This window comes from Rhopilema esculentum, chromosome 6 (genome assembly GCF_057945365.1).
Source record: "Rhopilema esculentum isolate cy_ngs chromosome 6, ASM5794536v1, whole genome shotgun sequence".
In the NCBI taxonomy this organism is placed as follows: Eukaryota; Metazoa; Cnidaria; class Scyphozoa; order Rhizostomeae; family Rhizostomatidae; genus Rhopilema; species Rhopilema esculentum.
The window spans coordinates 5,161,613-5,178,560 of NC_142820.1; the positions used below are offsets into that span (position 1 = coordinate 5,161,613).

The 16,948-nt window shown below is 35.1% G+C and overlaps 1 protein-coding gene across 3 annotated transcripts in view; it reads right to left on the reverse strand.

Moving 5' to 3' along the window:
* LOC135686704 (acyl-coenzyme A thioesterase 11) overlaps positions 1-16,948 on the reverse strand; it is a 93,557-nt gene that overhangs the window by 5,746 nt on the left and 70,863 nt on the right. For all 3 annotated transcript variants that reach the window (XM_089108989.1, XM_065202996.2, XM_065202997.2), the window contains 7 exons: positions 13,755-13,810; positions 11,989-12,049; positions 10,242-10,325; positions 3,737-3,870; positions 3,014-3,154; positions 2,205-2,280; positions 1,415-1,471 (listed from right to left, as the gene is read on the reverse strand). In XM_089108989.1, the coding sequence (XP_088965115.1) occupies positions 1,415-1,471; positions 2,205-2,280; positions 3,014-3,154; positions 3,737-3,870; positions 10,242-10,325; positions 11,989-12,049; positions 13,755-13,810 (609 nt within the window). The remainder of the gene's footprint in view (positions 1-1,414; positions 1,472-2,204; positions 2,281-3,013; positions 3,155-3,736; positions 3,871-10,241; positions 10,326-11,988; positions 12,050-13,754; positions 13,811-16,948) is intronic.

A 16,948-nucleotide genomic window follows, 5' to 3' on the forward strand; every position in this document is an offset into this window, starting at 1 on the left:
CTTTAAAAATGTTAATAAAATTTATTTTCCCATAGTCAACTAGGTCAGCTTAAATAAAAACATTGAATTTTCTCATGCTTGACTGTTGGTTTTATAGCTCAAAAAGAGCTATGGATACAAGAGAAAACATTTATGAATTTGAAATGACTAACGTATTGTGCATAGTTGGTATTGTTAGATGTTTAATGTTTTAGATTGAAAGCCGGAAATACGTCAATCAACAACAAACAATAGAAAAGAAAAGAACATTGTTATCATAAATACATTGTGTGTTATTTGCTAATTTCTTCCAGTTAATCAATGAACAGGAAGTTCCTTAGCAGCAAGCACGCATAATGAAAAAATTGTTTTGAAGCGGACGGAAAAAATAGGCCACACGGGAAGGCATTTCTGCATACAAATTTACTTAAATGTTTTCGAAATCTTGTTTTTCACAAGATAGAATAGAAAGATTCTCAATTGCCCTGATAAAATTTTTCCGTTTCATTCGATGCAGTTATTTCCGATAAATTCTTATGAAAAACTCATAAATTGGAGTCGAAAAACTATTTATAGATATTTTTTTAAACATACGTGACATAGATGATGACACTTGATGATAAGATGATAGCTTTTTGAGGATATTAATGAATATAAAGCTCTGAAAAGGTATCCTTATATCGATAGTTTCTCTGTATTTAGATTAATTAGTATCTCTGTATTTCGACAATTTTACCTGAAAACGTAGTTTATTATAATGATTCATATATCAAAACAAATTATTACTAATTACTGATTACTGGTAAAGCCAGATCGTCGTTCCACCTAGCAGTTTTGGAATCTATCTACATAAGCACGAAAAAACCGCTACTGTGTAGACAAAAGGCGTTCGTTTTCACCTTAGGACTCCATTGGTAACATTCTCAATAAGCAAGCGGCACTGATTGGTCAACCTCAACAGTCATGTGCTCGTGTTTCTGATTGGCCTATTTCGATCCACAACTGGGTATATATATTTCCTAGCGTAGAGTTTTCGGTCTATGTTCTGACGTTTTAAACTCTGAAGAATGTCAGACGAAAAGCTTTAGTTTACTAAATGTTTGCTTTTTTCAAAGCCATTTTCAAGTTTTGTACCACCAAAAGATTGTTTAAATAATTACTAGGAATCTGGTTTTGTCATCATCAGATAAACCTACAACAGGCATTATAGGATTAATAACACAGAGTCGCGCATTTACACTTTTCGTCCAAGGTTAAAGCTGAAATGTAACTTTTTAAGTTGATTTTCTTAACTATGTTGGCATCTGAAGTGTGTTAAAGACTTTTTAATACAGAATATACTAGGCCACTCTTCTCCAGTGGTAATTGGCAAGCTTAAAATCAAAACATAAGAAAAACATGGTAGTATATTAAGGTATAATTAATCGCAAATCACCTTGCATGATTTATCATCTGCTTCGTTGGGTTTAACCAAAAAACCAGAGCAAAGGTTCTGAAATTGAAACTCTGGTCATGTATTTATAGTTCATCGATAGCAAATAAAGATGAAAGAGAATTGGAAAACATTGTCTAGATCAAAAGAAGTCGTCCGGAAGAAGAAGCTTGTAACAGAAAGATCAACGAATATTTCAGGTGAATAGTCCTTGATGACACAATATCCACTTGATGACACCTTGATGACACTGTTACAAGAATTATCGGCACATGTCTTTTGTAAAACTGTTAGAATACCGAGTAAATATTAATGGATAAAGTAAAAATGATCAACAAAAAATCAAGCAGAAAAGCATATCACAACAAGAAAGCTTTTTTTCTCTGCATTCGATACTATATGCCTAAGGCTTTTCTAAAAGCATCCCAAATCTTTTTCTTCAATGGCATTGGGCAATCTTCTAATCATTGTTCAATATATAAAAACCTAAATATTAGAATGCCCTTTCAGCAAGTACATGTAAATTGGTGCAAGGTTGCTATAAGGTGTTAAAAAGCTTGATTTCTACAAAAATATCAATTTAAAAAAAAATCAACCATGCTTGATACTATTCCTTGGAAGGTGAAGATGCATATTGCGAAAAAACTGCTTTAAATAAAAGAGTGAAGGCATGAAAAAAAGGGAAAGTAAAAAAATAGAGAAATTTAAATAGAGCTTAAATTGCAAAGTTATTGGTTTTATTGACAAACATGTTTCGAAGAAGATAGAGATCAGCATAAAAGAAAACACATACTTCAGCTCGATTATATTCTGGTTTGGGTGGCAACGAGTCAAGAGTTACAGATCGATAAGCAATCGTAAATGGTTCACTGATGAAAAAAAAACGCTTAATCACGAACAGAAAAAATTAACTACAGGACAAAAAGCTCCGCAGTTGCTGTAAAACAGAGGTGAAAAAGTGATAATCGAAGTGAAAATAATTATATTTATGCAAACTAGACATAAAACTCTTGTATCTGTTGTCTTTATCAGAGATAATTTACTTGTTTCTGCTCTCATAATCTTTGATATCCAAGCATGATAAAAAGAGATTAAAAGGAATATGGATGTAACAGTTTGAAAAAAATGTTAATATGAAAGGCAGCCTACACATTTTTCAACAATTTTCGAATTAATTCAGAAAAACAAGTCTTAGCAGCATATTCAGTTCATGTCAAACCAGGGAAACAACTTTAAAGCAAATTTAACGGTACAAGGCTCAAATTTTTTGAAGTGCCAATCAGTGTTTTGATATAAAAGTACTGCAGGCAAGTTTCTAATCTCACTGGAGTCTTTATATTCAACAGTCAATTAGTAAAGAGCTGATACACTTGAGTTATTCATTTTAATCCCAATAACCAAATAATTGATGAGAAAACATAAAAACTTGATTGAAGTAATACTTCCCTTCAAAAAGAAATATCAGAAAAGCAACATTATGTTTTAAGATGCTCTGCAACTCAGTGACTGAGAAATTCTCACAACATAAACGACTGCTTTGAAACATGTACATGAAACTCGATTTTTTGCGTTATTGGACCAAATGAGATATTTAAATCGTACCTCTTCTCGCGTGCTGGTCGTCTTGAAACCAGCATAACGAAATCGTCACTTTTCATTCTTTGTTGTGGGTTGCGATTGTGCATGACGTAGTGCAAAAGTGCGTCACTCCCGTCATCCATCTCTTCAATGACCTCGACATCACTAAAGAGTAATGGTTAAAGGTGGCATCAAAAACGAAAAATTAAGGATTTGATATGTGACAGGTTCCTCAGTTTAGGAAGTCTATTCAAATACTTTAAACAGGCATTACAGCTGCTGTATACTAGGGGAAAAGATAAAGAGCGGCTCACATCGGCTTACATCATAAAAAACGGGTCACATCACTAGGTCCTCTGGAAACAGGTTAAAGGTCACAGATCAGAGGTCACTTATCACAGGTTATAGGTCTTGAAGGGTAGCAGAATAATGGAAAATAGCTTTTGCACATTAAAATTTCTATTGATAATTTGATTGCATTGGAATTTCATACATTGTTCAAGTTTTGTTGACGCTTCTGAAATACTGACAATCGACACTGAATCTACTGCAGGCTATTTTACCTAGATGATTTAGTCCTAAAGATCTTACCTAGATGATTTCGTCCTAAAGATCTAAAGATTTATTGATGACTTTTGTTCCTACAACATTGACCTTTTGCTCTTTAACACACAGCGACATCTAAATGGTTTCAACCATCTGTATGAATTACCTAGGAAGAGCCTTTTCTATCAATATTCTACTCACATCAACATCCCGTCCCATTCACGTCGCTTTTTTTCATCACGAAGATAGCTATATGCATGCGAAGCTGGAACAGCAACCTCAATTTCACCTTTCACGACCAAACACTGTTCCATCACACACTGGAAAAGCTTCAACTAAAACATAAACAAATCCTTTCAATAGAAAAGCTTTAGAATTGCAACCAGTTTTTAATAAAAACGTTTGTAAAAAGGGATGATGACAAACCATCTATATATTAATCATCTATCTCTTCATTATAACACACAGAAAAAGACAGCAGCTGACAACCAGTTCAAATAAGAAAAAGTGCGTCACAATACATCAAAGACTTAGTTTGCAAAGACTTAGTGACACCAAAGTTTTATGGGCGAATAGTTTTGTATCAAAACTACAAGTAAGGTCGAATATTATGAGGACATCGAATGGAGATAAAGAAATATAGATATCTCTACAGTCCGATGCATGAAAAATGAAAAATTCGCAAAAGGAGAAGCAAACTTTGTTGTTGAAAGCATTCCCGAGTTTGATCTTTGAAAGATGAAAAGAAGCGAACGGTATGTGTAGTTATACAGATCAAATGATAGCGTCGATAAATATAGCGCGAAGATAAGCAATAGCTTGATCCTTTATTTCGTGTCTTTATCTTACTAGTCAACTCGACGCATAAAGAAAGATAACTGAGTGCATAATAGCTGAACTAAGGTCATTGTGAGCAACGCTCTGCCTCAGAGGCTACAGAAAGGGTACTCGCGATTTCGCATAGATATTAACAAGCAACAGATTAGCGCTTTTCATTTCTAATTCAAATATCTACTGATGACGTAATCCTTTAGACCTTCGAGCATCTCAAACTAGATAAAATACTTTATATTCTACATCTAATACTCCAGAAATGAAAAGGGCTTTTTATTGTCAGTTATAAATGTTGATCGGTAGAAGAAGAAGAATGAAAACATAGAAGAAGAATGAAAACATAGAAGAAAAATGAAAACATAGAAGAAAAATGAAAACATAGAAGAAAAATGAAAACATAGAAGAAGAATGAAAACATAGAAGAAAAATGAAAACATAGAAGAAAAATGAAAACATAGAAGAAAAATGAAAACATACTGAACCTTTGAAAAGGAAGGAATAAGGTTATTTTCAAAATGGGAGGGGAAAATCGTGGCTTGGAAATCGCCATAAAGAGTCTTTAAACTATTTCTAGCAGCAACTTCTAGTCATCAGAATAGTTAAGATACGATTAGAGCATCACAGCCTGCAATGCCTTTCGCCTGTTCAAGAGAAGAGATGCCAGTTCGGTAGATAGACCTGGATTGAAAAAAGAATTCCTTCACGCTATCTTAGTGCGAGCAGACTAATTATCTGGACATCTAGAAACAAATCCTCTTGAAGTAAATAACGTTAAATGAATAAAAGAAACAACTTCAAATGCTGGTTCTTAAAAGGCAATCATCACTGACAGGCGACGAAAATGATGCGAAGTTTTGAAGTGTAATTTTTCATATAGAGCCAGTTATTTTTCTTTAAGGGAACACTTATTTAGGGGCACCATAAAATACTGCGTTAAGAAACTTTATTATCTATGTTATTTAGAAAACAAATCCAGCATCACATTACATTGAATGATTTGAAGTTCGAGTGGGTGGTGCCTTCTGAGATCTTGCATTGTTTAGTACATAGTGATACTCCAAAACAGTGTCATTTTTTACTAATACGCCTAATCTACTTAAAAGAACACAACATAAAAACTAACCATTTGAGCTTCGCTGAGAAATACAGAGGGGAAGCAACAAACCACTATATCGAATGGGGAAGCAAATGGAAACAAAGACAGTTTTATTTGAATACATTCTGGATACGACAAGGAAAGAACACACCCACTTAAAGTTAACAAACAACTATTGTTAACAAAAATATACTGTAGGATAACCATGCAAAATAAAAGTTGCTAATGACATTGACTGTTTCATTTAAAAACATCGAGAATTCGCATAGAGTTGCCATGCTTACGGATTTGATAAACAAGTTGGAGCGGTGAGAGGATGGTCCCTATCTGCTAATTCTAACGACTATTGTGAACACAAATGTAAACACGGGCATGTTAAGAAGTAGGATTTAATTTAAGTCTTTATTGCTCCTCCCACAACATTTGAATTTCTCCAAAAAAACAAGGTACATGTTAGTGGAAAGATAAGTGAATGTTTCTTGTTGAGTGAATGTTGAGTGAATCTTTCTAATCCTGAACCGATGTTGTTCCTGATGTGGCATGCCCTTATTGTTAAAGATTGGTCCGGTGTAAACGCAAGCCAACAGTGGATAAAATTTGTTCCACCTGATGTAAATAGGCAACGCACAAGTCAAAATTTATCAGGATAAAATTTGTCCGGCGCAGTGAAATTGGGTCTAAGTGAAAAGATTAGCGATCCACCTTGGTAGAAAACGAAAATTCTCTAATCCAGAATTGGGTATTACCCGGTAAAAGATATAAGACAAGATTTCTTTGTATTTTATTTCTTCGACTAGCAATCGTTGCACAGACCTATCATAAAATTAACAGAGGGAAGGGAAACCCTAGTTTTAATTTCATAGCTTCCATTCCAGTTTCAAATTGATCATTTTCATTACAGAGCTGACCTCTCACAACATGCCGGTATCCATCAAAATCGTGGTTTTCAATGCATGGCAAGTGAACATAGCTGAAACTGGTACTTAACTGATAAAAACAATCCTGCCATTTCTCTGGCGCCAAATACACGTACATTTTTATAAGAAACTAAGGTCCGGTGCTGGTAGGCAGTTTCTTAAATTTTCTGGCCATTTTACTATCAAAAGTTTCTGACATGTTTCTTAAATTTCTTAGGTAATGAATTTCTTAGATAAACAAACAAAGCGATCAAGGAATTTTGTTTTTCTAGAATGACTAACTCTGTTGAGATCTGTAAACAGTTAAACTCATTGAACTTCATCAATTTCAAGTTGAAGTGAAAACCAATTTTTAAAATTTTGAGTGTGCAATTTTACTGAGAATGAATGCAAATTGCATATATTGCAAGTGTAATGTTGCAATATACAGCAATGTTCAATGTCAAGAATGTTTCGAGTGTCAACGTGAAAAGTTAAAACTTAAAATTATAAAAGTTTCTTAGCTTTTTCAATTTAGGTAGGGTTGTTTCTTAACTTTTGAAAAATTAAGCCTACCGTTTCTTATAACCTGTTTCTTATAAAAATAAGTGTATATAAATATAGGATCAAACTTTACCCAGTTTTTGTATGGTTACAGTGAATCCCTGCAATAAAAGAACCTACGAATTTAAGAAACTACAGGCTATCTTTCTTTTATAAAAACCTCGATTAAAGAACCTTTATGGCTATGAAATCTGGGTTCTCAGTGTAGCAAGTTTCTTGAAACTTTGCAAGTAATTTAGCACGAACACCTACAATTTTGCAAGTTGTCCAAGGATCATTTGTGATTTTAGTCTGCCTGTTGTGCTACACACCCCTAAGTTTCCGTATTGCTCATTTTTTAACCAATTTGCGCGTCTCACAGAAAAAATTGAATTGAGTTCTGGTTCTTATGTCGCCCTAAATAGGAATATATTTTCCGCTTGTAGGCAAGTGCTTTATCAATATGTTCAGAGAGGATCTATTTACAGTAGTGCCCTTGTGTGGAGTTTTTAATTCGCGTGAAACTAAATCTCTAATAGAGAAAAAAAGTAAGACGTTATGGCATAACTAGAAGTGAGTGAGGGGGGGGGGGGTGGGGCAATGGAGCAATGGATATTTTAACAATCTTAACACAAGATTTTACAAATAGCTCTAATGCTTTGCAAAAAAGTGGGGGGGGGGGTCCATGGCTTCCCCCGTCCCTTTGTCGGAGGCCCTGCAGTGCTGAATTAAGCCCTATTTGGGCCTAATGCTTCAGCTCAGAAAGAACCTATCATTGGGCCTGATCAGATTTAGGAAAACTTTTGTCTGTTTTCATCTGGGCATATTTCAGGAATTGACCTAATTCTGCAGCAGCAATAGCACCCGCCTTAATCCGGCCCTGACTAAAGGTATATTCCAAATAAAATATCTTGGTAGAAAAGTCAGAACAAAGATGGATCACTCCTCCGTCAGAGGTCATGGGCAGTTCGATGTTCAAAGTTGCTGCAATAGCATAAAACGCTTAATTAACCCCTCTGTAGCTTCTTTGAATTGATCCAAGCTTGCAAAGGTAAGTTTTACAAAAGAGAAAGAAAATTAACTGACTCTCTAGAATGAATCAGTTGCACCCACTACAAGAGTTTCCCAGAAAGATGCGATGAAAGAATGGAAGAAATATTCCCTTTGCGATGATTTTGTTTGTTTTTTGAAAAATTCGTTGTCGGTGTCTACAGCCATCCTGTTGATGGAAAATACCTTTGAAGTAAACAAGTCAATCAAAATCAACGGAACCCTGAGAAACAATTTCAAAAGCACTATCCTTGAAATTCAATTTACCAGTACCTCAAGGCAACATGATTTCCGATACATAAGGTTTACTTAGAAGGAGCTTTGTACTCTGACAGTGTCTGTTATTTTTTCAACCCAGGGGTGTTTTCTTGTGATACCAAAACCAAGGATATCATTGCTTTGTTAGGCCTTTACACAGCACCTAACGGTCCTCAAGCAAATTCCACGTACAGCTCCTTTGTGGACCTCCCACTAAAGTCAGTTTGAGACCTAATAGATGAAGAGGATCTCTGAAAAATCTAAACTAAAGAAAACAAGAGTTTATTTATTTTCTGCAAATCTCCATGGCGTTCATTCGCATAGAATGCTGAATTGTGTATACATTTGACTTTGATTTGCTTGTGTTCACAGTTCTCTGAAATGAAGTTAGTCTAGAATCCAGAAACACCTGCTTGCCAAGCTCATCAGCCCTGAAGCTTAATTCTCTTACACGTCAAAATTGTGGTAGAAAACCAGGACTTCATGAAGAAGTTACCAAAGCAAAAACTTAACACTTTCCAATTATCCTCAAAAGAAACACTAGGCACATCATCATCATCACGTACCATCTTCTATTATAAGGTTGGCTACCATGACTCTCCAACTACCCCAAAATCTGAGTTTTGGTTTGTTGTCACGGTCATAGATAACACTAAGCACACACAAGGACGTCATCATGTGCACATGCGCATTAGGGCGAAAACTTGTGGACAAAATTTACCTCACATCATATATCATAGTTCCATCATCATTCTCACTCTATTAAAGACACTTTTTTCTCTAATTTTTTTCGTATTTTATTCGAGATTGGCTTATTACAATAAGACCCACAAATGTTTTTATTACAGAATACATTATGTGACATGAAAATAACATCATCGATTTTAACTGCGAGTGTGAATATGATGCAAAATTTTGAATTACAAGGAACCTTCGAGCAAATGCTGGCTCGTCTTCCCAACAATTCCTACTTGAGCTGGTATCGATGCATAGGCGCGCAGGCTTTCGTAATGTTCTGATATATTGTGGGGATAAAAACAAAGCATCGATTTTTCCCATGATTCATTTAGGGACTTTTGGAAATAGTCTCGTTTTCAAAGTGATAAAATCCTGGTACCGAGACTACTGTCTGCTTTCGTCACAGGAAAACAAGAGGAAGTACAAGAAAAGCTAGACATGTTTTTTAAAGGAATGTTGTCTTAAGAGATAATCTAAACATTTCATTCGAATCAAAGCGAATTGCCTTTTTTACTTGTGTCCTGAAGTCACGTGAGATGGTAAAAGACAATAATTGGTAAAAAAAGCAAATTGGGCCTCTCCATTTTTCTACTTCTTGAATCCGTATCTGGGTATCAGTTTTGTCACCTCCTGGTACACTACTGACGTCTCATGCTATATTTAGGGCGAAAATAGCTTATACTAGACAAAAAGTTGTTTCTCTTTCTCCTGTCATCCTTACAATTCGTAGGACATCAAGGATTTTTAAACAGAAAAACACTGAAGTTTTTAATAAAAATAAATGCTTAGATAAATGCTCAGCAATGCTCGATAAAAGACTAAGAGACTCTAAATTAGCTATTTGCACTCTTTTCTTTATAAGAACCAGTAAATTGAAGTTCAGGCTGGCTGTTCTTTATTTTCTCCAAAATTTGAGGCTTGGTTGTTCTTAATCTGTTCTTGAATTATTATGGTGTAGGCATCACAGTTGTTAGCTGGTGTGTTTTGGGGGTAGAGGAGGGTAGAGGGGGGTAGAGGGGGGTAGGGCACGGTGTGTTGTTTCGGCCTCAGTTACCAACAAAGTGAATGAGACAGCCCTTATTTGGTGAAACGTTTGAAAATTCACCTAAAAGCACCCCTAAATAGCAAAAAACTCGTTCTTGAAATAAAATTTTCAATGGGCTCTCACAACCTTGTTCAAAATTACATTCTACTGTAGCTCAGCTCGATTTGTTCTTAACTTTCGACCAATTTCGAGGCTCGTATTTTTATAAAAATGTTCTTATAAAAAGAGTGTAATTTGCTAGCTTACTTTTGTAAAGGTTGCTGCGAGCTGCCAGTCTGCTGAACGGTAAAGCTCTAGCAGGGATTTGATGCTTTGGTAACTGATGAGACGCTGGAAAGATAAAAGTTCATCTTAATCTTTCATCATAAATTAAAACGATGGAACGGACCACTGGATATAGTTTTCTTTTCGAGCTATCGAGTCGAAATTGCTTTTGCTATTCATACAAAATATCATAGCACAGGTCCTGCAAATTTATAGGTCAGCTTTATCTAACAATCCAGAAACCAACTGACTAAAAGCATTTTTGTTTGCCAGTCACTACTGCACTGCACGTTAGGTTTCTTAACAAAGAAAATATCAACTTGTTTAAAGGTTCAAACTATAATAGCTCCCTTTAAAAGAAAAAGATCTTTCACTAGGTTTCATGCAACAATCTTCTTGCATAATGCTTTACGTTATAAGATCCTTACCTCAAAAGGATGCTACATTAAAACGCAAGATGCTATAAATATTATGAAGCATTCACGCCTCTTTTTTCTATTATTGCTTTATTTTAATACATTAATTTTGTCGCATGGTGCATGCGAAAAGAAATCTGTCGTCGAGAGTTCTCTTTCGCATGTCATACATCATAGCAAAGCTATACTCATAACATCAAAGTCGTTGCAGCTATCAATGTTCTGGCTTTTAAGTTTGGCGCTAATCACATCATTAAGACAATTAGTTTGAAATTTCCCGTTATGCATAGAAACTTTCAACCACAACTTGCAACACAGATGCTGAGCTAAACTGTCCAGAGGCGCATTTCATATCTCCACATGATATAATTTACAGGAATAATTTACAAACGATAAACTAATTATAGGACAAACTTTTGCAGGTTTCGATTTCAATTTCTAAAACAGATTGATGATTATCAGCTGACAAGAGTTCTAACTTTGATTATCCGATGCATTTATCAAGCTATTGTAGTTAAAAATAAATGATCCTCTTGAGCGAATAAAGCGGCCTCCAACATAAACCGAGGTTTATCAGAAACTAACAAAGAAAGCTATACACTCCGGGCTACTTCTTATCAACATATTGAATGTATTTTCTCAAATCGGTGTCTTTACTGTGCAGCGAAAAACGCTTTTCATGATACTGTCCACAGAGATTGCAAGCTTGGGACAGTATGCCTTAATTTTAACCGCCTACGTTTAAATGAAATCTTCAGTCCATCATTTCCTGCCTTATTCAATTTTAGCACAATCATGGTGTGCGTCGAAAATAAATCTTTATATAGTTGTATGTAGCAATATTGATCTGCTTTTATCAAATCTTTCCTTTAAATCCACGTGTGGTATCGAAAATGACTGCGACTGATCTCATTCATCAAATCTCTTGAACTTCCCTCTGTTTGGAAAATTAACCAAGACAAATTTTCAGCCATAGGAAAACAGAAAATAATTTTGCCATGAATTCATTCTTCATTGGAAAAAATTAATTGGTGAAAGTTGAGGAAAGAAACTTAGTAATTTGAAGGCTATGATCTTTCTGATTTTTATTGAAAATATTTTCTCAAATTTAAAAACCAATCTTTTTCATCTCCAAACGAAATGGCATACGATCGAAAAAGGCATATCATTGGCTCCACATAAAAAGATTAGAGAATATTTGTGAACATTTTGACAAATGAGGCAGTAAGATTTTCAAGGCCTCGACACAGTTTGATGAATTTGTATGTACTTATAACCTTGATGAGGTGGAGAACATAAACAGATTTACTTACACTGTTGCTCTGTGACCATGGTATAGAAATCATCGTGTCTCCTGAACTAAGAATAGCCCGCCTGCAGAAGTATATACATGTTGCTTAAGAGAGATATGGGAATACTCATCCACTACAAAAGCGAAAGGTAAAAATGTTCAGTGACTTGGAAATTATAAGTGCACAAGAAAGCATCTATCAAGACAAATCATCTGCAAAGAAATATGCAATTAAACAATTTGTAATTATTTAACAAGAAAAGCCTTGTTTGACTAGCATTTTTATGGAACCAAAGACTGTTATATTAAAGCACTGCGTACAAACTATTTATATTGACTTACTGATTTTAAGTTCAATTCAAAACATGTTGCAAAAAAGAATCTAGTTGGGGACCAGTTTAAAGAAGGCTGTCCTGTTGCTTTGCTAAAAAGAACTTTGATGGATGGCTTGTTTGTTAAACCAATCAATCACAAGGACAGATCGGTAGACCAATGGTTGGTCAAACAAACAAATGTAAATTGAACTGCCGTAAATGTTTCTGGTTTGCTAATCTTAAAGAATGACAATTCTCACAAAAGCTTGCAATAACAATCCTTTGAGAAAGGATTGGCGATCTGCTTCAGACTAAAGTAGAAAATAACGGCTTAGCATATTTTTGAGACTAATATTGCTTTTATATAAACATGAAGTGCCAATCAGTGTGTAAAGATGGACATCCCAAAAACTGTGATCTACGGGTCATGGTTTGAAAATACATTGAGACACATTGCAGACTCCATAGGACGTAACGTTCAGTTAAGTCGCTCACAGTTTACCCCTGAAGACTAACAACAATTTGAAGTAAGCTTTTATAAAAGGCGTTTGATCACTGCTTAGGCCAAATTTGTAAACATCATTTGGGTCAAATGCCTTGGCGTCCAAACAAGGTAACCGTGATGATGACCTGATTTGACTCACATACATCCTACAGCTTGCCTGACCTAGGCCATACCGAATACACACTGCGGACTATTTCCGTACCCTTTACTGTGTCCTTTATTTATTATTCATCTCTCGTAATCTGCCTTTTTGCTTATTTAGATAAGAGGCAACAAAGTGTTCGCATCCAGTCGATTCCCATTGCACACCAAGAATTTGATCCCGTGTTAACCTACTTTCCATGAATGAACTTCTCATCCACAGAGTTTATTTTAAAAAGGAATTCAGGTAAATTTAAGCGACTAAGAGAATAAAATGAGATTTTGAAATATTTTTTTAAAAGAAACAGCCTATAAGAAACCGAGAGCTAAGAGGACGATCCATCTTTTAAAGATTAGATGAAAATGATTCTTTTCGACGATTAGGCCCAATTTACTGTTGGATTGATAGAGAAAGAACTCTTCGCGAATTTTTAGGCATTCCATTTTATTTCATCTTATTTTACGCTGTTGTGCTTTACCCCAGCAACTCCTCTTTTCGACGCCTGACATTTGATATTCAACCCCCCCCCTTCCAAGTTCAGCAAGGGGCAAAATGAGATCAATTGGACAAAACAGTGAGCTCCTACTATTGTTATTCTTGTACTCAAGCATCTGATGAAGGAGTAAGGGCATCAGTCGCTGTGAATCGGAACTCAATCAAGATCATAATTTCATGCTTTAACAAAAAGGTAACACGTGCAGCATTTTGCACGTGCAGCATTAAGTCAGTAGTCCAAGGTTCTGTCATAAACGTTATCCTAATGTCAGCCATATGTCTGTTTTTCCTACAGGCAAAATTTTGCGAAGTTATATTTTAAAAGCATTCACCTTTCTTGCCGCAGCTTAACTCGTCTCAAAGCCCTTGCCATCCTCGATTTTTGTTGCTGAAAAAGAGGCAGGAAGGCATAAGCTGGTTTAAGGATAATCTCAAGTGTTTACATTATTAGCCGCCCTTTGGTGGTCCGAATACTTAAAATGCTAATACCTTCAATAAGGGAAATTATTACTGAAGAAATATTCATCAATCCCAGCAGAGGCTATTGGTATCTGTTACGTCATGCAATCGTTAACCAGCAAGAGTTCTACACGACGAAGAGACCAAGGCAAAGTTACTCTTCTGCTCCCAAAAATTTAGCATCTTGCCACGATATATTGCCGAGTAAATGAAGAAAAATTACTGCTCAATCAATCACTACGGTTAAACTAAGGCGAAACTACGAAGAAACTACGGCGACACTACGGTGAAACCACGGCGAAACTACGGTGAAACTACGGTAAACTACGGCAAACTACGGTAAACTACGGCGAAACTACGGTAAAACCATGGTGAAACTACGATGAAACTACCATCAACGGACACCTTCTAATATCGGACATCTGCAAACAACGGAGAAATATTTTTCCCAGTAATTTTTTTCCTGACTCCAAAACCTTGTACAAGAAGACAAAGGAAACCACTGTCTTAATTAAGTCGGCCATGATTACCAAGTGGGAACTTGGTAATCATGGCCGACTTAAGCAGATTCTTGAAGCAGAGAGAAGGGGCGAGAAAAAATCAAACCTCCATGCACCTTCTGAACACTGCCTTTGTACCTCAATGTAACAATTTGGATAATAACATTTTATCTGACATTAACTGTAATATTTACCGCAGGAGGATGCAACATATAAGACTATGTTTATACTTCGACTCGAATGTAACACAACATTTCAACAACTGACGTACAATTCAACTCAATCTCAAATTAAGTAAAAGGCTATATGAATACGAGATCTATATAAGTCCATTATGATAAGGGACATCTCAGTAACAAACAGTAAGTAAGCACACTACTACATTAACCAACTTGTGTCATCCGTTTTCAATCCCTCCAGTGGTAGAAGAAATTCTTCAATATAAATGTTTTTTGACATTCAGCCAAATAAAATAAAACGTTGAAGGAGTAGCAATACGGAGTTGGATACCAGGACGGGACGTACACTACATTTGAGACAACAGTGACAAAGCCACGAGTAAGCGTCATACCGACATCCAACCCCCCAATCAAATTCAGCTCGTTCTGTGCAAAGAAAACTTCCTTTGAAATGAAAAAAAAATAAGTGGAGGCTTTTTACTGACCATTCTCAACGCCTAACCCTGATTGAACTTTAGTTGAAAAACGAGGTTTTAACGTTAGGGTTTCAACGAAAAAAAAGCGAACAAAAATACTTGATGGGCTAGTAAAGCTTTACTGTGGTATGAGGAACCCTGTGAAGATCACTGGTCGGAAAATATTGAAACACGAAAGACTAAGAAATCCGATTTACTTGAAGAAACTCGATAAACATAGAATGTAATCCTAACAATCTTATTATATGGTATCAACGATTCGATCTTACATAAACTTGTTATTGAAAGGCTTTACCACACAATATTGTTGTTTACACTAATGTAGATTTAGAAGGAATCAGCTTAGCAAAAAATTCGGTAAGCAAAGGCCGAAGCAAATAAACGAAAATATACTTATCATATGCTTAAGAATGGAAGTTAGGTTAGTGGGCTGATCTCACAAATATTTATAATAACAAGCAACATAATATTGCAAAGCATATTTGGATTGCATGCGAAGCAGTATAATAAACGTAACATTTTGTTTTAAGATATCTCATGATAGGATACAATACTAATTAACTTGAGCTAACTTGTATAAGAAACAGTAAAATGCAATGGGATATACAATATTTAGAAAGTTCAATGCGATGCAAGGAATAAAAACAATGCCAAATAAAAGCAATTTCAAAGCAAAATTGTAAATTGAGTAAAAGAAAAAGTATGGATGGAATTAAGTACATTACAATACAAAATAAATTGAAATAAAAAATGATAAAATGCAATACAAAATAATACAATACAATAAATTATGCGATATAAATAATAAAATGCAAAACAATATATTACAATATAACACAATACAATGCTTTACGATACGAATCGTATTGCTAACGATACATTACAAAACAATACAATAAAAACAAAAACATAGCTAAAAATATTCAGTCTTAAAAACGGGAATTGCTGCACAGAGCAGTTCCATTCAACCCCAGATAAGGCCACAGCGTTATGTAGCAAAATTCTAATAACAATATTTAAACAAGGCCAAGTAGAAAATTGCTAGCCAAATTGATGAAATTTAGAAAGTGACACAAAATTTCACATAATTATAATTCTTAAAAGTATTTTACTTATAAGATATAAAAACATAACAGACAAAACATAAAAATGAAACACTAAGAAATTTATGTAGAATATATCAGAACATAATTCAAAACAATGAAATCAATAAATTATATATTGTCTGGTAAGCATTATCTTCAAAGCAAAAGGAAAGGTTCCTGGTTAGACTTGCATTTTGGCCAGAAAAATGAAAAAAAATGAACTTGAATATTTTTTTATATTGTTGTAGTTAGTTACATTTTGCTTTTTATTGTTTCTTGTTGTGCAATTGCTTGCGGATTTGTAATTTTTCATTGATTTGTTGAAGACAAAATAGACTTGAAAGTTTCTGTTAGAGTTAAACAAAAGGACTTGCACAAACTGCAATTAAGTGCTAGTAGTTAGCAGGGAAATTGAAGAAAAAACAACTCAAGGCCAATAGCCATTAAAGTGAATCCCAGTGACAAGCGAATAGTGAGAGCCTTCACTTGATTTCTTTACCGCATTTCGCTAACCGCATTTCGCACGATAGAACTTTTCAGGTGTGATGCCCCCCTCGAACAAAATTCCATTTCAAAAACGTGAAAATTTTTGACATCTAAGGGTGCTTCATTGGCTAATTGCTAAAATGATGAAATTTGCCTTTCGCTTTACATTCACAAAATAACCTGCGAACCCGTCACTGACGCTTTCTCAGTTTCTCAACATTTCATTTATTCCCTTCCCTCTTCCTCAAAGCAGAGAGAAACGCAAAATGCTGACATCCGCCATGTTTGTTGTTGATTGAGCCTCGCAGTTTGCTAGCGATCCGGATAACAAACGGAGACTC